General features: G+C 44.8%; 2 protein-coding genes across 6 annotated transcripts in view; both read left to right on the top strand.

The window, feature by feature from the left end:
• The window catches only part of braf (B-Raf proto-oncogene, serine/threonine kinase), a 28464-nt gene extending 15167 nt beyond the window's left edge, over window positions 1-13297 (top strand). The window contains exons 9-20 of one of the 2 annotated variants that reach the window (XM_040015056.1): window positions 547-586; window positions 2471-2590; window positions 3696-3832; window positions 3911-4028; window positions 4423-4507; window positions 4635-4811; window positions 4896-4942; window positions 5395-5513; window positions 5834-5965; window positions 6829-6963; window positions 7495-7648; window positions 9736-13297. In XM_040015056.1, the coding sequence (XP_039870990.1) occupies window positions 547-586; window positions 2471-2590; window positions 3696-3832; window positions 3911-4028; window positions 4423-4507; window positions 4635-4811; window positions 4896-4942; window positions 5395-5513; window positions 5834-5965; window positions 6829-6963; window positions 7495-7648; window positions 9736-9758 (1287 nt within the window). In that variant the 3' untranslated portion in view covers window positions 9759-13297. The remainder of the gene's footprint in view (window positions 1-546; window positions 587-2470; window positions 2591-3695; window positions 3833-3910; window positions 4029-4422; window positions 4508-4634; window positions 4812-4895; window positions 4943-5394; window positions 5514-5833; window positions 5966-6828; window positions 6964-7494; window positions 7649-9735) is intronic. The other variant, XM_040015057.1, reaches the window with a different exon arrangement.
• Window positions 13298-14167: 870 nt separating this feature from the next.
• LOC120723554 (interferon-induced protein 44-like) lies at window positions 14168-23743 on the top strand. Of its 4 annotated transcripts, XM_040015060.1 has the most exons (10): window positions 14168-16127; window positions 16213-16261; window positions 17951-18467; window positions 18883-18931; window positions 19091-19286; window positions 19361-19513; window positions 19602-19773; window positions 21457-21557; window positions 21654-21844; window positions 23390-23743. In XM_040015060.1, the coding sequence occupies exons 3-10, from the start codon at window positions 17996-17998 to the stop codon at window positions 23487-23489; spliced, it is 1434 nt and encodes a 477-aa protein (XP_039870994.1). In that variant the 5' UTR covers window positions 14168-16127; window positions 16213-16261; window positions 17951-17995; the 3' UTR covers window positions 23490-23743. The 4 variants fall into 4 exon arrangements, with proteins under 4 accessions (XP_039870994.1, XP_039870995.1, XP_039870993.1 ...); XM_040015061.1 differs by having other exon boundaries at window positions 14168-16309; XM_040015059.1 differs by having other exon boundaries at window positions 14168-16261.
• Window positions 23744-23828: the final 85 nt, after the last annotated feature.

Here is a 23828-nt window from a genome sequence, read left to right on the forward strand (position 1 = left end):
CGGGGCCATCTGCTGTGATTGGTTGAGCAGAGAGAAGGTTATGTATTTGTACTATTTGTAACTGGAACCATCAGTATGTTTGGCAACACTTGAGCAGTTTTTACCCACCGTGAGATGTTTCTTGGGCGACTCGTTGGTAATGAGACACATTTTACGGGCCATCAGTTGTAAATGAACCAGCTGACATTAATTTGCTTTAATTGGCAGGACTTTTAATTACTGATAGATCTCAGCTGCTGTTCCAGGTCTTTTCTTCATGTGTTCAATCGTTTCTCATTATTACACATAACTTAATTGTTGGACACCTGTGCTTTGATTTCTGTGCACGTGAGGATTGGATGGATTGTTACCAACATCTGGTGAGGATTTCATGTCATTTACACATTTAATTCAAAAGTGGGTGACGTGTTCAATACTTTACCCTCTGTAAATACCATCAGTTTGCACTCGGAGCAAATCCTCATGTATTTATGTTAAGTGTGTTTTTCACCCTCTGCAGCTGCTGAAATCACCGTGTTCATGTTGGTTTTGCTTTCTTTATTTCAGGACCTGATTCGAGATCAGGGCTTACCGAGGTCAGATGGAGGTGAGCATCCAAGAGGGAAACTTCACACTCAACTTTTTCCCCATCATCTCACATCTCTGTGCTCTTGAATTTTTTTTATCTGTGTGCGTGTGTGTGCGTTCAGTCCTGTGCCTTGCCAGTCACAGAGCCGTGAGCTGAAGGTCAGGGGTTTTCGAGGATGAGCGGTCTGAGTGCTCCTCCAGGCTCGGCTCCTCCTCACGTGAAACTAAAACATTTGACAAATTTTCCAAAAGTTCCAACAAAGCAGCTCTGCAGCAAAGCATCGCAATACATGCACAGTGTTGAACAATGTTTCCAGTGTAGTCTGGGTGTGCAGTAAGATACAGGGGGGACACCTGTGACACGTGTGTGGACTGTTTTACATTCAGTGTGGCAGTTTTAGATCCCGAAACTAATCTTGCAATTCAATTCAGTTTAATTTATACAGCTCGAAATCACAACAGTCGCTATGAGCAAGCACTTTGGCGACAGCGGGAAGGAAAAACTCCCTGTTAACATGGGCGGGGCCATCTGCTGCGACCGGTTTGGGTGAGAGAAGGAAGACCGGATAAAGACGTGCTGGGGAATGAGTGGTGTTCAGTTATTAGTCGACTACAAAGTGCAGCCAAAGGCTGTATCCCAATTCAGTGTCTGTAGCCTTAAAGTACGCAGCCTCAACGATCCTCGAGGGCCGCGTACTCAAAGACCGCTAAGGCCGGAAGTGCGAGGCTTGTGAAATGGGACGGTCTAGCCTCCATTGCGCTGCCCAGGTTGCCTAGCAACCATGATACTAACAGCTGGAAACGTGTCATACAGCTTTGTTTGACAGAAATGAAGGAGAAAATCTTTTGTTCATTTGTTTGTTTCTACATTAGCTTTGATCATTCTCTGATTAAGCTCAGCTATTGAACGGCGTATATTTTAAAGTAAAGGCTTTAAAACCAAGTTAGTACAAACGTCACTAATGTCACATGACTTTGGCCAACAGTAATGTTTAATGTTCTTCGTTATTAAACATTTGCACATAAATAAGTGACATCATATTCAGTACTTACTTAAAGTTTACTCTTCGGGCACCCCTCATCTGCCGTTTTTTTTCCCGGCAAAGTTATCCACACCCACCGCCGCGCTATGCATTCTGGGATATGTTGGGCCACGAAGTCTACACTGCCACAGCCTTAAAATTCAGGGAAATGAAGGACGCATTTGAGGGCCGCATTTCGAGCAGCCTTTGAATTGGGACAGCCTTCGTCGCGGTGACGTAATCGGCCTTAAAATGCGGCCTTTAAGGCTGCAGACCCTGAGTTGGGATACGGCCGATGTCTTAAGTTGTCAGAGTAAGCAGTCATGTGAAGCTAGCTACAAACATCATAAGCTAACCCAGTGTTTCAGCTACACATGGACACGAAAGCTGGAAAAAAAAAATTCTGTGATAAAAGAAACGATACACGAAATATATGCTGGAAGTGACACACAGCTGCAGACAGTGTGTGTCAGAGCGCTGTGCAGTAGTTTAGTATTAAAAACCTGTGTGTGAGTGTGTGTGCGCGCGTGTGTGCGTGTGTGTACATGATCATATAATCCTTGCGGTGATTTTATTGTGTTCATTACTTCTGACTGCAGACAGGTTTTGGTTTTGCTGCATGAGAGCAAACATCTGCTGACGTTTACTGCAGGTGTACACGTCATCCAAAAACTCCACAACAGTCGATCTCTAACCTGGACCCTCACAGTGTGAGTTACCATGGAGATGGACTTCATGGCAGAGGACGCCCAGAGCAAACCCTGGAGTCACCCTGACTGACAGCTTATAGCTCTGACTGTGTAGCCATAGTTAGAGCCTAGTTAGTGACAGGGGCGTGTTGAGTAGCAGTGATGGTCTGTCTGTCTCTCTTTGCCCTGCAGCCCCCCCGACCCACCCCGCCTGCTGCTTGAGGAAGCACCGAACACGGACCTCAAGCCCCCTCCTATACTCCTATCCCAATGACATAGTGTTTGATTTTGAGCCCGAGCCCGTTTTCCGAGGTAGTTAGGCCTCTGTGTTCCTGTGTTGTTCTTCCATTCACATACACACCCCACCCACCCACATCTCCACCTCAGCCCCGTCTCCCTCCGCACTCTCTCTGTTCTTTGCCTTTATGCCCTCACATGCTCCTTCAGCCATACACCTCACGGCGCAGTACCACACGCTGCCTGCTCGATGGATAGCGGTTTCTTTGATGGAGGCGCTCTTGTGTTCAGTCATTGGTTAAAAAGAATGACATGTTAATCAGAAAGCCCGCCTCTTGATGTTCACTGCAGCATCTTGTTAGCAGGCTGTTAAAATCAGTTTGTAACTGTTACATAATAACAAAGAGTCGTGTTTTTCTTTTAATATGTCGTCTTTGTAAGATTTCCAAAGCCTCCCAGCTTCATAACTGAATCATGATTTTGGTCGACATGAACGATCCATTGATTCGTTTGCAGGATTTTGTTTTTTCCATTTCTATTCAGACATCACAGCTAACTGTAGCATCTGTAGCTATTGGATATGAAGCCATTGCCTGAACTGGCAGCTGTTTGAAATCAAAAAGGTGTTTGCTAGTGTCACAAACATAAAACGCCTCCATGCTGCAGAGTACGGCGTAGTCTGTGCACTCTGACTGACCAAACAGGTCTGCACACTGATTGGCTCGGATTAGGAGTAGCAGCTTTTTTGCTTTTACTGTGAAGTCTGTTTTCAAACGAGCCGGCTGAAAATGTCGGGACGACATTTTTGTAGTTCTTTCAGGACCTCTGAATCTTAACTTCAGGACCCGTTCAGAGAAAAAAAGATGATTACGTATTCGAACCTTTGTTTTGGAAGAATCAGTGACCAAAAATATCAAATCTGTGACACAAACAGCTGCCATCCAGCCAAGCACGCCCTCACCTGTCCTGTACATGTGAACACACACACACACACACACACACACACACACACACACACACACACACACACACACACACACACACACACACACACACACACACACACTGATGCTGAAGCCTCAGTCTCTCTCTCTCTTTTTCCCTTCCTGCCTTCTCTGTTTTTGACAAGTCCCTCACTTCCAGACCTTTACCTTTCACTACTCTTTATCTTCTTCTCTAGGTTCGACCACAGGTCTGTCGGCCACGCCTCCCGCCTCTCTGCCTGGCTCTCTGACCAACGTCAAGGTCCCACAGAAGTCGCCGTGCCCGCAGAGGGAGCGCAAATCGTCCTCCTCGTCCGAGGACCGCAATAAGATGGTGAGTGGCGTCCGCAGATGCTAGCGTTGTGCTGCGTCTCATTGTGTGCTCGTGCTGATCAAGTGTCCTGTATGACAGAAAACCCTGGGGAGGCGGGACTCCAGTGATGACTGGGAAATCCCGGAAGGTCAGATTACTCTGGGTCAGAGGATAGGCTCTGGATCTTTTGGAACTGTCTTCAAGGGAAAGTGGCACGGTAAGACTGCGCCGCGCCGTCACACCCCACGCAAAGACACTTACAGAGCGCCGTCTACATGCCGCAGCCTGCCTGCTGATCGTGTTCAAGCTTTGATGAGCAGCGTGTACACGCCGCTTCCTGCATCAGTTAGTCCTGCAGGACCAGCAAGCGGGTTAAGGTCAGGGACGAGCTTGAGTCGGCGCTCTTTCTGGGATAGAACAGTTTCCATCAGCTCGGGGTGAACAAACTGGATAAACCTGCTCGCCACAGACAAAAATGAAATTAGTTTTAATTGAAAAAGATTTGGAATAAATAAAGCAGATTAGAGCTTCGTGCGTTAGCTTTTCCTTGTTAAATCTCAGCAGTTAGTAAATTAGCGTCATCTTTAATCATTTTGTCCCCGGGCTCTCAGGTGATGTGGCAGTGAAGATGCTGAATGTCACCGCTCCCACGCCACAGCAGCTTCAGGCATTCAAGAATGAAGTGGGAGTCCTCAGGTAAGCCCCGCCTTCTCCTTTGTGCACCAGCGCGCTGCTGCACGCTGCAGAACGTCGCCTTACTGATGCATCCTGCGTCATCAGTGTAAACCTGCTGTAATTTGAACACGTTGTGTGTTTGCACCAGGAAAACGCGTCACGTGAACATCTTGCTCTTCATGGGCTACACCACCAAGCCCCAGCTGGCCATCGTGACCCAGTGGTGTGAAGGCTCCAGTCTGTACCACCACCTGCACATCATCGAGACCAAGTTCGAGATGATCAAACTGATCGACATAGCCCGACAGACCGCTCAGGGCATGGAGTGAGTAACCTTTCAAACATCGAGCGCTGTCAAATTCCACAACGAGCGCCGTCGCTCTAATGACGCTTTGCTCTTCACCTTCAGTTACCTGCATGCCAAGTCCATCATACACAGAGATCTGAAGAGCAACAGTATCCTTTTGAATCAAAGTCATCGGGTGATAAGCTGGACTTGGTGCTACAGGAGCGTAAGCAGGACCAAGAAATGCTTCGTTTCAGGGGAGAATAAGAAGAGCACACCTTACAGCAGGTATGGACCTTCCCACGACCCCGGCCCAGACAGAGGCACCAATATATCAAATATGATATTATTACCGTTCATCCACCAAAGTGATGGGATCAGAATGCAGTGATTCTCCAATACTGCGTAATACTACAACACTGCAAGACACACGATACAGAACATCTGGAACTGAAGAAGAAACGCTGCTTATTGATTCGCTGGATTGTAGCATCCAGCATGTGTGTGTCGTTATTGTCACGTCAGTGTTTTGGTTTTTTGTCATTTCATGAAGGATGAAAATGGAAAATCCATACTTGGAATATGAAGGAGCTCAGAGAGTTTCCTTGACCCGTTGTCCCAGATATTTTCCTCCATGAGGACCTAACAGTGAAGATCGGGGACTTTGGTCTGGCTACGGTGAAGTCCCGCTGGAGTGGCTCCCACCAGTTTGAACAGCTTTCAGGCTCTATTCTTTGGATGGTCGGTGTTCGTGTCCTACGAGACACTTTTTGTTTTCCTGTCATTCTTTCCATCTGATGTGTGCTCTCTAAATGTGCTCATGCGTTAAACCAGGCGTGCTGAGGCTAATACAGCAGGAGTGAGAACGCAGAAGTGATCAGAAATGCAGATCAGCCCATTCTCACCCTGTTTGGGGGGACAGAGTATTGCAGAGAATATGAAAAAGAAGCGCCCCCCTTTCATTGCCATAATATTGATTTGAGTCTTTGTAGACGTTTCCTTTCAGTTCGACTGAACAAGCAGTGAATTATTGACGGTCGGTGTAACTTGTGCTTCGTCAGGCTCCAGAGGTAATCCGGCTGCAGGACAAGAACCCCTACAGCTTCCAGTCGGACGTGTACGCCTTTGGCATCGTACTCTACGAGCTGATGTCAGGAGCGCTGCCCTACTCCAACATCAACAACAGAGACCAGGTGAGTGGATGTGATCGCGGCCCCACTGCTGCACTCGCTCTAACAGATACTCCAGACTCCGCCCCGTTTTACCTCTGGTTCAGCAGTCAGACTGAACCATGTTTTTGCTGCTTTAACAGGTGCATTTCCCCCAGTGTGGCATTAACATGTTAAATGGCTCTTCTGTCGGGTTTTCTACTCTGAGCACGTTACACACTATGCCTCATTCATCCATTGATAAAAGTACTTTTCTCTCTATGCGTGTGCTTTCTACTTGGGGTTGTTATCTTGCCCGAGGATATTGGGCGTGCAGAAGGAGGGATTGAACCCCAGATGTTTCATGTTTTATACAAAGTTTCCATTTTCAGAGGCTGAAAATAAATTGGACTGAACATCATTTTAATAATGTTTGGAATATAAATGGTGTTTGCTGTTGAATGGGTGAGATGCTCTGCCAGGCCTTTAGCTGGGTTTGTCTTTGGTTCACTATCCATCCACTGTGAGGCGCTGTTTGACTGGTCTCACATTCGGCTGAAGCTGAGCAGAGTAAAGTCCTGTGCACTTCACACTTCATGTGCATGCACGTACCGTCACATGGTCTCAGCAGGTGATGTGTTACGCGTTGAATCGTGAGCTGTTGCTTTCTTTCTCCATATTTGTTTCCCATCTTTCTGCTGCAGAGTTCTGTGATCCTCTTTAGCTGTGTCGATGTTGCAGAGCTGGCTGACACATTTTGTCTTTGGACCTCATATTTAAAGTTTGAGACCAAATTTGAACAAATGCCAAAAACACTTGGAATGAGCTGCAGATCTTTGATTTGTCATTAATGATGAGGGAGCAGAGCTCAGAAGTTTGTTTCACGACTCGTTCTTTCTGTTCCATAGATCATATTCATGGTGGGACGAGGTTACCTGTCCCCTGACCTCAGCAAGGTCCGCAGCAACTGTCCAAAGGCCATGAAGAGGCTGATGGCTGACTGCCTGAAGAAGAAGAGAGAGGAGCGGCCTCTCTTCCCTCAGGTGAGAGCCCACGCTGACGCTTTTATACATTGAGAGGAAATAATATTTACAGTAAACTCTTTTTCTTTTTTTTTCCCAAACCCTTTCAAAAATCGCTGAGACACGGAGACAAGAGACTCTCACACTCATCACATCCCAGCTTCTCTTTAAACTCTAATGGTCTTAATATTTGTTATTTAACAACAGTTTAGTGACGTTTCTCTCCATCAAATCCGACTCTTGCTGTCCTGGTGTTCACCTCCAAAGCCCGTCAGCTAGTGGCAGCAAACAGACATGGATCGTTTCAGGGTGGAAGCTCTGAGTTTGGTGCAGAGTGAGCGTTCGCCCTTACTCCCTACTTTGCAGCATTTTGGATTTCTTTACTTCCTTCTTTCTGACAGTTGTTGCGTTGCCACCGATGGCCTCAGCAAGCAGCTGCAACCACAGAAAGCAGCTGAGCTGATGTAGTCGCTCGTTTCTTGTGTTGTGAGGGAATGGTGATCATACGATCCTGACTAACGACCCCTGTGGCTGTGTTGTGTATTTCTTCAGATTTTGGCATCCATTGAGCTGCTGGCTCGCTCGTTACCCAAAATCCACCGCAGCGCCTCGGAGCCTTCGTTAAACCGAGCTGGTTTTCAGACAGAGGACTTCAGTTTGTATGCCTGCGCCTCACCTAAAACCCCCATCCAGGCCGGCGGTTACGGTGAGTTATTTTTCTTGGGAACATCGCGTCTCAGCATCTGGAGCGGTGAAATCTGGAGCTCACAGTGACAGTAACAGGAAGTGGTAGTGTAGCTTTTTCATCACATACACCATAACTACCTCTAATGAATGTGCCTTATCCCCAAACCATGCTTAGTGCATCACATCTCATCTTTCAGTGTGTTGGCTTGCAGAATATTTTTTGGAACTGAATTTCCACTTACCGTATTCTCCGCACTATGAGGTGCACTTAAAATCCTTTAATTTCTCAAAAATCGACAGTGTGCCTTATGTATGAATTCTGGTTGTGTTTACTGACCTCGAACCGATTTTATGAGGTACACGGCGCTCAAAAATCTGTCAAAATGTTTTAGTACGACTTTGGTAGCTACGAAGCCGCAGCGCCTGATGGGTTGTTGGAGCATTATGGCTACTGTAGTCAGGAACCTCGCAGAGGAATCTGGGTCCTAAACTCCGTCTGGTTCAGGTCCCAAAGTCAAACGAACACTGCGGCATCACTGAGAGTTAAAAACTATGGAAGCCCGTTTCCGCCACTAAAAAAAAAAAAAAAAAAGCTAGTATCCATAACTCGAAATTTCGAGTTACTTTTCTCAAAATTTCGAGTTAGCTCTGCCAATCAAAAATATACGTGAATGAGGTCGCTTTCTTGTTACCCGGAAGCATATGGCGCAGGACCGCGCACTCAAAAACGGATCCCAACAAATTAAAGTATGTTTGCTGATAGTAACACCATGTGATTCAGCTAATAACACAGGGATTTAATCATTTGTGAAGCCAGGCTGAAAACACTCAGCAATCTGTGCATTCATGACTGGATGTAATACCGGTAGCTTAGCTGTAGCATTTGTAGCTGAGGGCTTCAGCTTCCGGGTAACATGGAAATGACGTCATTCACGTAGATTACTGATTGGCAGCGCTAACTCGAAATTTCGAGTTGCTTTTCTCAAAATTTTGAGTTAATATGTCGAAATTTCGAGAAAATAACTCGAAATTTTGAGTTATGGATCCTTTTTTTTTTTTTTTTTTTTTTTTTTTAGTGGCGGAAACGGGCTTCCATAAAAAACTGTCTAAATTCTTTCATCTTTAATAAAATGATCAGTGTTGCTGCTTTACCAGGTGTATTAAGTTTAACATCCAGGCATCCATGAAAACAGGATTTATTACATTTAACAGATTGTGGATGGATTATCTCAGTTGTTCTCCTGGCTGAAGTTTGGTCCTTTTACAGCATCCTGCCATGCGATTACATTTGTTCCTGACCACCGAGAACACTCACGTTAACTTTTATCGATTGGAAAAAAGTTAGCTTGTTTATATTATGCTAACATAGCTGTGTCGCTAGCGATCACGTAGCACATCATTATATACCAGCTAGCCAAACTTCAGTAACCCTACAAACGTCACTGCTGTTTAGTTTTCTGTCTTCATTTATGCTGGAAGTGATAACAGAGCTGTACGTTTGAATTTGTTTCCAAAACCCCGCAGTCAGGACATGCTATATTGTATTTAGATAGAAGCTAGCGAGCTAACTTCCTGCTAACTTCTAACTCCGTTAAATGTCATAAATTCCGTTTTCATGGATGTTAAACTCAACTGTTACACCTGGTAGAGCAGAACACTGATCATTTTATTAAAGATGAAAGACTTTAGACAGTTTTTCAACTCTCCGTGATGCCGCAGTGATCGTTTGACTTTGGGACCTGCAGCGGAGTTTAGACCCAAACACAGCTAGTGACGTCAGACTTAAAGACCAGATCAGGTGTTGTTATTTGTGTGACGGAGTGTCAGGAGTTATTTTCCCTTTGAGTGTTAAAGTTGTTGGATATTCTCAGATTTGTGCATAAAAACAAATAAAAAGAATAGAAGGTTTTCTTGAGGCCCTCGCTCGTGGTACTTGCATCGGTGCAGTAGTCCTTATATTTCCCACACTTGTATCGGGCCTTTGTCGCTGGGTGAGTGTTGTTTCATAAAGTAAACTTCACTGGAAACGCGCTAACTTCATATTTCCACCTGAAACTTGACACTGCTGTCCACACACCGTCTGTCTTTGTTTCTTTATCTTTTCAGGGGAGTTCTCAGCATTTAAATAAATGGCGGCAGATACCAGCAGTCCATCCCTCGTCACTCCTCAACAGTCTTGTGTCCCTGCGGTGGATTCATTCATTACTGGGAAAAAAAAGAAAAAGGAAAAAACCAATGCGCCGTTTTCTTCCTCCGTCACCTCGAAGAAGGCAGCCTCACTAACAAGAAGCCGTCCATTGGGCAGACGGCAGCAACACACACAAACTAATCAGGAACGACGGAACAACAACAAAGCGAAGACAAAGATATCCGTACCAAACCGCTTTGAGGAAGACTTGGAAGTAATCGCCTTGCCTGATGGATCCAAGTTGACCCACAGAGGAAAACCATTTAAAGGAGAGCTTTGGATGCGAGTTGTCCGGTCGCTGTTGTGCCGGTGAGGAGGAGCCGGGCGTTAGCCGTGCTGCTGAGCAGAGAAGGGGCCTGCGGACCGAGAGGAGGCTTCACGCCGTCAGCTGCTGGAAGGCGTTGGCGCTTCCCTGGGATGGGCTGGAGGAGAAGGATTCTGAAGGACGATGACTTGAAAGAGAAATCTGTTTGTATTTTTTCCATTTGTGTTTTCCATTTTAGCTAGCAGCTGCTGGGAATACTTTCTGTCTTGGATCTTTTAGCCGTCTTTTGTTTTCCGTGTTTATGGAGTTTGTCTCCAACATGGCAGCTGCTCTCTGCCAGCGAGGTTCTCTCTGGGTTTAATGGCAGGACAGCAAAAGATCTGCACCTCAACCATGTTCTCCACTTTAAAAGCTTTCCCCCTTTCAAAGGATATTGTGGTCATGTGACAAGCAGCAGAAATGATTGTCTCCAAGGTAACATCAGGTCACAGACAGCCGAAGGTTTCAGCTGGACCTGCTCGTGGGGTTTCTTTGCTTCTCATCGTTTTCACAGATTGATTTTCACACTGCGTGCACGTTGTGGCGTTGCTTTCTTCTCTTCCTGTGGGACCACAAAGCTTTAACGTTGCACTCACACAGACGTGTTACCGGTTGTTGATCAAGAGTTCTGCGGCTTTGACAGTTCTGGAAATGTCCTTTAATCCCGCCTTTTACATTCTCTGTACTTTCATGCTATTCCAGGTTTAGATCTGTTCTGCTCTTTGTTTGCCTTCTTCCTGTACAGGCAGGCCTGCACATACTGACTTATTTATGTGACTTTTTTATGGGTTTATTTTCAGGCTTTTATTTTTTTTACAACCCTTGTTTTAGTCATGTGACTCATATTTGCACTTTGATGGATTGAAGCGAACGAGCGACTCGCCTTTTTGTTTTTGTTTCGTTGTTTCTAATTGAAGAAGCGAGCAGATGGCTCAGACTTCCAGTGAAGCTGCCCTCCGCAGGTGCAGGACTGTAAATACTCATTCGAGGACCGCGTGACGAGCCTGCAGACCTGCCGGCGTACCGCCGTGACGAGGCTCCTGGCCTCACCTCGTGGACTGAGAGCCCGCAGCTAGTTGACGTGTCAGACCGAGCGCCGACAGGGCGGGTCTTCGCATCCACGTGTGTCTTTCTGTTACGAATGATGGAAACGGACGTTCCCCGTCACCTCCATGGCTTCCTTTCCAGTGAGTTTGTATTTTTAACGTTGTTTCAGTCGCCGCATCGTGAGATGATCAGCTTTAGAAAATCGAACTAAACCGGCGCTGTCACGTAGCCAACAAACGTTAGATTCAAAGTATCTGCAGAAAAAGAGAACCTGCCAGGCTTCAGCCCACAGCTGGGGTCTTACTCCACGTGAGTGGCACACAGAGCCGAGGGGGTCGTGGAGTCTGCGAGAGTATAAATGTCCACCGGCTGTCGGCGTCGCGATCTGCTGTCTGTTTTTGTACGGCTGCACGCGTGGGCTTTGTTTGTTTCCCAGTTTATTACAGAGAGAGCGCGTTGTTGTCACCACTTCAACTAGCTGGACGCTGCCTTTAGTAAAGTCGGGCACGGACTAAACGTGAGCGAAGAGCCGGTGACGGCAGACGAATTGAAAGACTTGATCTGATAAAAGTGAAAGCTTTTCTTGCCTGGTTACCCTGGACGTGGCTGTTTGCTAACACGTCAGCCAAAGCTGCAGGGACAGGATGCATCGCTGCACGCAGCATTTGTCTGTTGTAGTTACGTCATCAATTCAAGGATTACAGAATTCTTCTGACAGCTCTGCGCATGCACAGTGTCGTCCAGCGTCACATCTCGGAGCGAGAAACTGTTCGATTGAAAGGTTCGAATTCAGTGTCCGGCGCTCAAAACTTCCAGAAGCCCAGAACCAATCGTCGATCAGTAACGAGCGTTTATTTACCCGCCTCCGTCTGCCGCTTTCACAGATGATATGTAGAGGTCATGTTGGCCTTTTTAATAAATGACATATCGTCCTGTCACTGGGGAGGTTTTGCTGCTACCCACGGCTCCCTCAAGCTTTGCCCACAGCTGCCATTTTCTCCAGAGGACTCTTTAAAGTGTCCTGTGCAGGTGATTGTGTCACCAGAGCGATCACTGCTGACAGAGTCGTGAAGATGATGAAGAAGCTCTGCTGTCAGTGAAACCAAACTCGGGTACCCACAGAGCAGGACGAGGTCCGTCTGAATGCTCCAGTTATCAGTTTGAAGCTTCGTCACGCTGCACAGAGACGTGGACGGGTAGAGTCAGCAGTGGTTGCCTTTGAGTCTCGTGCGTCGCGTTACATAAGCTAAAGAGTTACTTCGCTTCCACAGTCCTACATTTCTTAAAGAGGCACTAAAATCCCAACATCAGACTTTTTACAACTTTCCACTCGTCTTGTTCACATGATGCACAGGAGCTGCGTCTCACGGTCTTATTCGGTCACACAGAAGTGAAACTGTCCAAAGTTTGGATGGAAAAGTTCTGAGTTCACGACTTAAAGCACCAGAGACATCGGGCCATGGAGATGCTGATGAAGACCGAGTGATGCAGCACCTGAGCTTAGCCTCACCGCACCGAGCACACGGCCGCCTTCCACAGGCAGTGTTAACATCCTCCTTCCTGCCGCCTGCAGAGCTGGGATCGGCTCACGTGATTGAATTCAAGGAAGGAAATTGACGTGTTTTTCAAGAGTGCTCCGTTGGTTTTCCTTGGAGATGGTTATTTTCTATAGGAACACCATGTACATCTGCTCTAGCTTCATAGATCCTGCAGGAGCAAACACTGGACTCTGCGTCTCGTGCAGCGCTTTCCGTTAGCCGCCTTCTTCTACTTTCACGTTCCTTTCTTCTTAAACATTCCCTCCCTCACTCCTTGCCTGCACCTTAGACCCAACAATTCCTTTCAACCGAGTACTATCATGTAAAACTTTAGATTTGTTTGGTTTTTTTCACCTGTAAATATTGTACAAAGGAAATACTGTCAGTTTGCTAGGAGGCATGGAGACAACAACTGTACAAACAAAGTACAACACGTTCAAAATAAAGTCACAAAGATTAAAAGACATTTTCATAGGCAAACAAATGTTTGAGTGTAAAAATATTTAAGGGTGTATCATACAGAGAAAGAGCTTAATGTATTTGTTGTGAATATAAAAAACTGATATATTAAAGAAATGCATGAAAACTTTACCTGGTTTTCTGTGTGTGATGTGCTGTGACATCCACAAGGTGGCAGCGTGACCATGACTGTACATCCCACAGAGATCAATACCAAATCATAATAAGCTTTCATCAATGCGTTACTTGACCTGTGAAGTCCATAAATGCACATGAATGAAAGCTTGGAGCCTCAGCCAGCAGCTGCATCTCTGAGAAATCACTTGTTCAAAATGATTCAACCCTTTTCCTAAAGCTCCGCCTTCATTTTCAGTTAATATTTTTAATACACAATAAATATGGGCAGTGAGCGCGGTTCTCAGAAGGCCACGACTCTACGATGCATCCCTGTGCCTGAGCTCGACCTTAAACTTCTGCATCACTAACATGGATCCATAAAACCCTGATGAACATTTTTCTGCAGAATAATTACTTCTACGTTTTGATGCTTTGAGCAAAAAAAAAAAACACCGTCTGTGTGCTGTGGTGTGTTTTACAAAAGGAACGGTGCTGAAAAATCTCCGTCTCATTACTCAACATTGTGAGTAATGCTACATCTTTTCATGAATGTAGAATTAATATTATGTTGCAGTTCTTCAGGCAGAGAGGAGTGCAACCAGGTGACGGTGTTCATGCAGAGTGCAGCCGGTTCCAGGTTTAACCTCCTTTTGTTGTTCCACCACATCCCAGTGACTGCTGGTGACCGTGAGGGCCGTCTGAGTACAGTGACCTCACGGTCATGTTAATGAAACAAGTTTGAGATCATTTGAGATTTCGATTGTTTTGCTGATAGACTCATTAGATCAACTCCAGGCCTCGAGGGCCGGTGTCCTGCAGGGTTTAGATGTGTCAGCTGATTCAAATGGCTACATGACCTCCTCAACATGTCCTGATGTTCTCCAGAGGCCTGGGAATGTGTGTGTGTTGAGATCTAAAACCTGCAGGAGTTGGACACCCCTGCTGTAGATACTTGCATTAACAGGTGTACATAACAAATCTGTTGGTGAGTGTATAAAAAAAAAAAGAACAAAAGACAAAGCACAAAATGATGAAAATGGTTCGTTTCAGTCAGTTCAGCTCTGGAGGAAAGTTCATGGATCCAGTGACATGTTGGTGGGACAGCGGAGGATACTGGGACTCATACTGGGACAGTGAGCGCTCATGATGTGCTGTGGTGAGCCTCAGTGGCAGCAGTCGAAAGAAGAAATGTGTCAACAGAGTTAGGAGTGACTGCAGTTCAGGAGGAAGAACAGGGCGTTAATAATTGGAAGGTTGGGGGTTTGATTCCAGTCTGCATGCCTTATCCTTGTGTGAATGTTAGAAAAGATGGAGGGAGGGGTTCGAGCTGATGGGGTATTCTCCGATTGCCTTTCTTGTAAACGTCGTAGAACAACAGTGTGTCGCACACCGCCGGCCAGTGACCACGACTCGTATCTGTGTCCATAAAAGTGATTCTCTTCCCTCCAACCCCCTGCACGTCCACTTCACTCTTCCCTTCATAAACCTCTGAGATCTTCCCCATTTCCTCCCAGTACCTCCATAATACATATCTTCTTATCCACCTTACCTCCTGTCACATGTCAGAACCACCTCAGCCTAACTTTGTCTGCTGCCTGCCCAGCCTGAGCTGTTCCTTTGACGTACTCATTTCTAATCCTGCCCATCCTGCTCACTCTTAATATCTTCAGCTCCGCCTCCTGTCCTTTTGTCAGTGTTTCCAAACTGTCGCTAACACTGACTGAAGACAAACCACCACCTTCAGTAGTGACAGCAGTTGAGAGGAGCTCATTACCTCCAGACGTGTGGTGCCACAGAGCAGGAACCCAAGTCAAGTCCTGCCCCTGAGAAGTACAGATAGCTGACAACTAAGGGAAGCTGCTGATTGGGTGGTGAAATTCCAAAACTGCATGGCTGCATCACCGATGACTAATCCCGGCGCTCTTCTGAACAAACTTGTCCCGGACATCAAGTTGTTCAATGATGAATCAGCTGCAAAAGTGAAGCCGTTCCTCTGTTTCAGAGACTTTGAGAGATGCCTTCATTTCATCTCTCCTCGACTTTTGTCTTTACTCTGTCATCAGTTAGCCGACTGCAGCTGGTCCAAAACGCTGCAGCACAGTTACTGACTGGCCACATCTCCTGCACCAGCATCCTCACACTGGCTGCCAGTTAGTTTTCAAATTGATTTTAAGATTTTGTTATTCATTTTTAAGGCGCTGCAACCTCATACCTTTCTGATCTTTTGAATTGGCACACTCCTGAGGTCACTGAGGTCTGCAGATCAAATGCTCCTAGCTGTCCCGAGGTCCAGATTAAAGCACAGAGGAGCCTTTGCTGTGACCTCAGGACCTCCCCAACATTGGACGCTTTCACAGCCCGTCTGAAAACCCACTTTTATTTTTCAGCTTTTCAATCAGAATGAGTTTGTTCTACTTTTATTTGCCTTATTTCTTACTCAAATCTTCTCATTTTATGCTTCTTTTCTTAAATTTCGTCATGTCTTCCTTTGTTTTTATCTCTTTTGATTATCTTAAATGTACAGACCTTTGGTCAAACGTTGTTGTTTTAAATGTGCTGTATAAATAAATTTGACTTTGACTAACAAAGTCAAACCTAAGCTAACAAACACAAAGTGAGTGAAGAAGAAACACTTGTGGGAATCCCCCCGCAGCCTCGACCCACTGAAGCATAACTAAGGGAGGATTCAGGGTCAGCTGACCCAGCCTAATGCTTTAACCCTGATCTTTAAACTAGAGAAGTCTTTGTGTTTATCGAATCCAAACTACGAGCTGGTTTCGAGACGAGGCCCCTGAAAGCTGAAGGCTCTGCCTCCCATTCTACTTTTGAACACTAGAAACCACCGGTAAGCCCACAGTCTGCGAAATGCTTCCAGTTTCATTTCTGGCGGCAGACTGCTTCTCACATCTGTACTTCACATCTGTCCACAGCGACATCTGCGACAACTGCTCACGCTCCCTCATCTGTCTGGACCAGGAGGTAAGACTGGAAGTAACAAAGAGCTGCGGCCGTTTTTTAAATTTGCATGTAAGATTTTGAATGTTTGTTTGTTTTTTCTTTATTGCAAAACAAAAAACAACAACAAAAACCAGAGAACTGTAAGAAAGTTTAGTTAGTGTAAGTTAATCTAACGGAGACGTCGTTTCGATAATAAAATGCCACATAAATCTGTTAAATCACATTTGGTGCAGTTAGTGAGCTGGGTGTGGTTCACTCTTGTCAGGAAATCAGCCATGTGACGCCACTGTGGTGTTCGCCTGGTTTCTTTTTTCAGTCTTTCTCTAAATCGATCATCTTCTCCAAAGTGACCATTCAGATTTGCTTGTTTAACAAACTAAAGCAAAAATGTATTTTCACATGTTTGAACTTTCGGAATCAACATCACAGAAACGAGTGAGCGATGTTTTTGTTTTTTCAGCTCCGGTGTTGCGCCAAAAACTGATTTCCAAGGTCTCCGTGTGTTTTCATGTGTAACATCTTTACGTATGTTGGTCAATGAGCAGAGTTTACAAAGGGTTATATATAAAATTTTAAAAATTACCTGTTTTTCAAGCGTCTTTATAACTCTGTGTTATTGTACCTACATGATAACCAATCCGGTCCTTTGTGTCCGCTTAAAGTATGTTTACCGGACCACTGTAATATTTGTGTTTCTGCTGTCCTCGTGGCCAGATGACCTTTTTTAAAAAGACATTTTTAATGTCAACGAGGTTTTTTCTTTTACTGGATAAATAAAGGAAACATTAAAGTCACGGCCAAAAACTTTACCTTGTTACAGGAATGTTGTTTGTGGCTCAAGATGACTTGAGCCGCGTTTCACATATTATACACCAACAAGTTATTTATAGCAGTTTAAATACAAGCGATCAGTTTTGGCAAAATAAACTTTAGTCTGACTTTGATCGAAAGAACCGATAAGAGTTGGACACATGTGCTGTAACCATGGCGGTATTTTGTGCCTCTATTCCGAGCGCACGTTAAAAAAAAATGCAAGTGCAAATGTTGCATTTTGAGAAGAAATTTATTTTAGTTTAATTTGAGAGAACAAAATTCATTCCTGCGTGAGAGAAATGCATTTCACTGTTTGCTATTATCCACATCCACGCACAATAACAGCCGCTCTCGCTCAGATCTCTGTGCTCACAGACATCTGCAGACCTGCTCAGTGTGTCTCAGCTCTCTGTACACCCTTAGAAGTGTGCCACAAAACCCACCAATCACAGACTTGGATGCAATAATTCTGATTGGCTGTTACGGTCTCCAATCAGCTCGCTAGCTACTGCATTCCGGAAGCACGGTCCAGAATGTAGCTAAAGCCAGTGGAGTGGTTTGGTTTAAACTAGATTAAAAACCAATAACAGTCTCAAAAATATATATTTAAAATAAAATAATGAAACATAATAACCGAAAATGGATTCTTGAAGTGTGAAATTATCAAACAATTTTGATGATAAAGACAAAATGCAGATAATTAAAAGTCTTTGTGTGTGAATTTGATTCAGTGCACTACACTGAGAGCTAAGAAGGACATTATTAAATAGCTCTGAGGCAAATGAACTGTTGTGGTGCTATTTACAAGGAATGAGGCAAAGAAACTGCACTTTGTTTTTAATTATGGAAATACGACTCGATGCAGTAACTGTGGATGTGTTTTCATTGACCCCACAGATTAAACAGTATAACTGACTCAGCTCAGAAGATCATTTTCCCATCATGAATGCCAAGCTAACCAAAAGCAGGCAGAGAGCCATCTGCTCTGAGCTGGGGAGAGTCAGGCTGCAGCTGCTGTACAAGGCCAGCGTCCACGGCTTCACCGGTGCAGCATTTCACCAACAATGTGACCACCGCTCTCCCACTGTGTCCGTGGGCTACAACAACTCTGGTTTTGTGTTTGGAGGCTACACCAAACAACCCTTTAATCAGTCTGGAGGGTTTGTGAATGATGATAAAGCTTTTCTTTTTACCTTCACTGGAGAGCAGCTCCTCAAGTATCCCGTCACTGGTCCTGGAAATGCAGTGAAAATGATCGGAAACTCTGGACCTCATTTTGGAGAAGCACTGGTTCTTGTCCATGAAAGCAATCCAGTAGCGTACAGCAGTCCAGGAAATTATTACAACTTCACTGCTGCAGAGATGCATGGCAATGATCTCAACCTGACGGAGTGTGAAGTCTACCAAGTGGAGGGTAGGTCCACTAGGTTACCGGCTGTCTGCATAATTTATCCCAAACATAAAATAACTTTTAGTTATAATAATAATAATAACAATAACAGGTATCACACGTTATATTCTTGCCCTCTAACAGGGCTTTAATCATTCCCTCCACCCCCTCCACCCTAAATTGAACACATGGTTAAGAAAATAGATTTCATCACAAGCTCATCCAACCAAAATACTGATGAGTTTATTGCACAGCAGTGGGGTCCATCTTTGATCTGTCCACAATATTCAAGAGTATCAGTTGAATTTTAAGGAAACCTGCAAACATTTGCCCCAAACTGCATTCAAGGTCAAGGTCACATTTACGGTTCTGTGATGGATCGTGAGCCGGGTGAGCGACTGCAGCACTGATGTCCTGCTGTGTTTTTGCTCTTGAACAGAAAGCTCTGAACTTGAGAGGCCATGGAGGACGATAGTGTGGGAGTCTGAGTAAGTGTGACGGAGCCACAGTCCTGACTCTTGTACAGCACGCTGATCTACAAACAGCTGGAGGAATATGTTAATCAGTTGGCTGCAATGATATGATATTATATTTACTGACACATATTACAGTTGCTGCAAAAGTTCTCCATCTCCTCGTTTGTGCAGGAAGAGGGCGGGGCTGATTGAGAGCATTAAGAGCTACAAACCCACAGTCAGCTCTGTGACCCAGGCTCGGGTTTTGCTCATCGGACCAGTCGGAGCTGGAAAGTCCAGCTTCTTTAACTCTGTCAACTCTGTATTCAGAGGCCACGTCACCAGCCAGGCCATATCTGGCTCCTCCTCCACCAGCCTCACCACACAGGTGATTGATTATTGTGACTGGTTTCAGCGGTCCCCTTTCTGTGCGCTGTGCTCTAATCGCTTTGTGTCCAACAGTTTCGCTCGTACTCTGTGAAAGCCGGGCGTGAAGGGAAACCTCTGCCGATAATCTTGTGCGATACCATGGGGCTGGAGGAGAGCAAAGGGGCGGGGCTTGACATCGATGACCTGAACAGCATCCTCAAAGGTCACCTGCCAGACTGTTATCAGGTGCTGCATTACATCAGCAGGACACTGAATGTATGAAACAGAGATTTGTCAGCCGTCGGCTCTAACCGTGTCTCCGTTGCTCCTCTAGTTCAACCCTTCAGCTCCTCTGCATCCTGAGGCCCACGGCTATCACAAGTCTCCTAGACTCAAAGACAAGATCCACTGCGTGGTTTATGTCATTGATAGCTGTAAGATCTCCATCATGCCCACGGGGCTGGAGGAGAAACTGGACGCCATCCGCAGAAAGGTCAACTTAATGGGTCAGTAGAGCCGAGTGCAGTCATTACAGCTGTTTTCCTTCTGAATCTCAACACAACACAGATACAGCCACTCAAAGCTGCTACTTTCAGCCAGAGGTCAGCAGGCCGACTGTCAGCCACCAATCAGCCGCTGGGAGTCCCGCCTCCTTTCTGCCATAAACACGCCCCTTTCACGCAGAGATGGTGCTTTCTTCAAATAAACTTTGACTTGGATAGTTAGGTATAGGATGAGTCTTTACCTTATAATATAGATTAAATAATAAATACATAAACAAGACTGAATTGAAATTCAACCCTTTTTATAGCTTTCGTTGTAAACCTAAACCAGATATTTTACACTGAAAATCACCAAAACTGTTTCCAGTAAACAGATTTTCATTCATCCATTTCAATCTAATTTAATAAATCGAAACAATTTTAAAGGAAATGAAATACAGAAAAATAATATTCTTGCTCACAGGTCCCAGACCAGATGTGGAGGGCATTTCTGTGACTGGCAGAGCTTCATTTGCTCATTTATTCTGTTGTTTGCGGGCTTGCTACTTCTTCAGACCTCGGTTTGATTATAAGCATGTTCTTCATTATTTCTGTCAGGCTGCAACTTAATATTTTTAATTTATTCTTTAAATTCTTAAATTGTGTAAAGCTCTCGAGCAACTCATAATTTCTCTATATTTTGAGTGTATTATGAGTTTCATGAAGACTGGGACGATATCTTTGGAATGTGGGACAGGACTGAGCAAACAGAAGTAACCTCATGGTGCCTTCCCAAAATTCGACATTAGCAGACTACCAGATAAATGCAGTCTATACTAGTATGTGAACTCCATAAATGTAAGGTTTTCCTAATTAATATTCAGTTTCTGTTGTTTCTGTTGAAACCTTCCATTTGTTTCAACGAGGAGAATAAATGGTCTCACAGTTACATCAAGATTTTAAAAAGACCAGTATTCGGATGTCCGATTGTTTATGAACGCAGCTCTGCGCTGAGACTGTCGAGCAAACCTTGATAAATTAAACGGCATGTTCCGGCTTGTCAGATCTTCCCACCCAGTAGAAATTAGTCCTGCATATTTTTAAGTTACACTCTGTTATAAAGGGTTAGTTAATAATAGTGTTAACATGCTGCACAGGTCATGAACAAGACTTTATTTTTAATTTTCATTGTAAGTGGGCTAAAGCAGTTAATTAAAAGTAGTCTAACATAAACGCTGTAATTTGATTATTTTAATAAACATGTAACTTGGATGCTGGCGTGACCACAGTGCACACGTCTGCTGTTGCTCACAGTGGTACCGCTCAGGGAGTTTGTGTGTTCGCTCAGACACGTGAAACATTAGAGGGAACGTTGGTGCCAAGTACCGTAGGAATAACTCTTATTAACCCGTATTTGTTATGGACAAACTATGATTAGTATAGAAGTCCTATAGCAGAGCACTCTTTGGGTTCAGATCTGGAAGGTCACATTTCCCCCCAGATGAGAGCGTTCCCATCCAAAGACTCCAGGTCCTGTGAACTGTCATTAAGCACACAACCATGAACACGTATACCCACAGTGCGCACACTGGTGCATCCTCACTCCTCACCAGAGAGATGAGATCCTATTATAATGATACTGTGATAACTCACTGTGTCAGAATCTGTGGCATTTTGGAAATGACCTTCCTGCTCATTTGTTTCCAGGTATTCCTCAGCTGGTGCTCCTCACTAAAGTAGATGAAGCCTGCCCACTGGTGAAAGAGGACGTGAGAAACATTTACAAGAGTGGCTACATTAAGGAGATGGTGAGGATGGTTCTACAGGGAAAACAAACGTTTTTTAGTAAATACAAATAACGTTGAACGTGGTAGGATGAGCCTTTCTTGTACACTGTGATACAGATGCAGGAGGTCAGCTCCCGGCTCGGCGTGCCGTTGTCCTGCATCATTCCGGTGAAGAATTACAGCGAGGAGTTGGAGGTGGACACTGACTGTGACATCTTGTTGCTCAACGCCGTCATTCAGATGCTTCGCTTTGTTGATAATTACTTTGACGAGCTCAGTGACCGAATGAGCAACATGCAAACCAAAGAGTAAGAAGAATTTAAGATGGTTCATTCACCTCCAGGTGACCCTGCACAGTGCTAGTTTACTGTGTTACCAGGGTTACCGGGAAGGCGGGAAAGCTTCTTGCTATTTTTGTTTTTCATGAAGAAATCTTTTTGATTAAACTAACATAAAAACATCAAACAAGTATTTACTTAAATACTTAGAGCGATTCTATCAGCTGATTCTAAACCAATCAAGTAAATTTCATCTCACCAGATTCCACTAAATATTTTACATTTACATTGTACTTGTGTGACAAAATTACACAGAAAATCAGAAGAAAACAATGACATCAAGGGTGTAGTTACAATATGCATTCCTGTTTGGAAGAAGACAAAGTTGCTTGGCTTATTTAGTGCGACGCTGACAGATCTGACAATTTAAAATGTTATTTTGTGATTTTTCAGTCAAGAAAATAACATTATTACGCTTTTAAAACATGTCTTATCAGAACAGTGGTACTTTGCTGTTGACTTGTACATATTGTTCTGGTGTTAACATATAACTTTCCAGCACTCCCTTCAGTTTTTGCCTGCTGCGCTATACAAACACACGTGTTGGACCAAAGCTCTTAATCTTTGAACTCAGGTGTGTAAAATCAAGCATCTGCAGCCTGCCTCTACGAGCATCTGTGGAAGAGTGAGTTACAGTCTAAGGCGAAAGAGCTCGAGTGTGATACTGTGTGTGACGTTTCACACTTTACTGTGTAATATAATTATATTAAAAAAATGTGTTTGCAAAAATGACACAAACCTGTTCACAGACCTGCAGCAAACTCTGGTTTCTGATCCTGATGTTTGTCGCAGAGTTTGCGGCTTGTTGTTTGTAATCAAACTTCGACGTTTTACAATGAAGCACAAAATTACTGTAAATCAGATACACAAAGTCCAATCTGGCCTAGACTTCTTGGTTGATGAGAGTCCTGAACACATGCCTGGACACTTAGAGCGCCACCTATTGGTATATTTGATGTACTCCTCCTCACACGTTGACGCATCAACTGAGTTTTTATTCAGCAGCGCACTCTGGTGGCAACGCAACAAAAGTTGTCGCTTTGGTCCACAAAAAGCTTAAAAGGCAATGAAACGTGTCACACATCTCAAATGTGATGAATGCAGTTGTTAAGAGGCCGAGTCTTGGTACGTGCATATCTGCATTGGCAGTTGAACCGGGGGTTCAATTTCCCGACAGGGCGCCACGAGTTGCTGGATAGCGTAGTGATAAGACTACACGCCTCTGGAGCAGGAGGTGTAAGTTCAAGTCCCACCTGGGTGTCTGTATCCAGTAACTATGTACAACACACATGCTACGGCAAGGGGGAGCCAGGACGCCAGGTCAGGGGGAGATATCATCCCCCCCACGCGACATCGGGTACCAAGGTACGGATTCATGGAAGGACGAGACGGCAGATAGTTTTTATTCAGCAGCCTGTTGTTATAACTGCACCCCAATGCTGTCATGTATATGAGTGCAAAATCATACCTACTGGCAACAGATCAAGTCATGATATTAATCTGTGGTTCCACCAGGGCGTGCCCCGCCTCTCGCCCCATGACAGCTGGACCGGACCCGAACCTCCTGAAATGGATGATGGCGGATGGAGCCTCCGGCCGGACAGGTCCACAATGACACGTCACTACGTGGTGATCGTGGGAACTCTTTCGATTCGATGTTCAAAAAGCCAGGATGATGGTGTCACATGTAAATGCAGCGTCGTCATTTTGTTTACGCTTTGTTTTGTTTCCTATTTCTACTTCATGGTTGTTCGTGTGGTTTAGATGCTTCAGTTTTGCACTGTTCTGGTTCATTATAGTCATGTTGCTGCTGTATGCCTCCAGCTATGCCTTTCGGATCTGCAACAATAAAGGTTGTTGAGCATTTTGGCTTCGTTGTCGTGAATCCGAGTCACACAGTTTCCCCGTGAACTCTGTGGTGATACACTCGTTTTTTTAAATAGAAATTTCATTA

The sequence above is a fragment of the Simochromis diagramma genome, unplaced genomic scaffold, assembly GCF_900408965.1.
Source record: "Simochromis diagramma unplaced genomic scaffold, fSimDia1.1 OVJJ01000453.1, whole genome shotgun sequence".
Classification (NCBI taxonomy): domain Eukaryota; kingdom Metazoa; phylum Chordata; class Actinopteri; order Cichliformes; family Cichlidae; genus Simochromis; species Simochromis diagramma.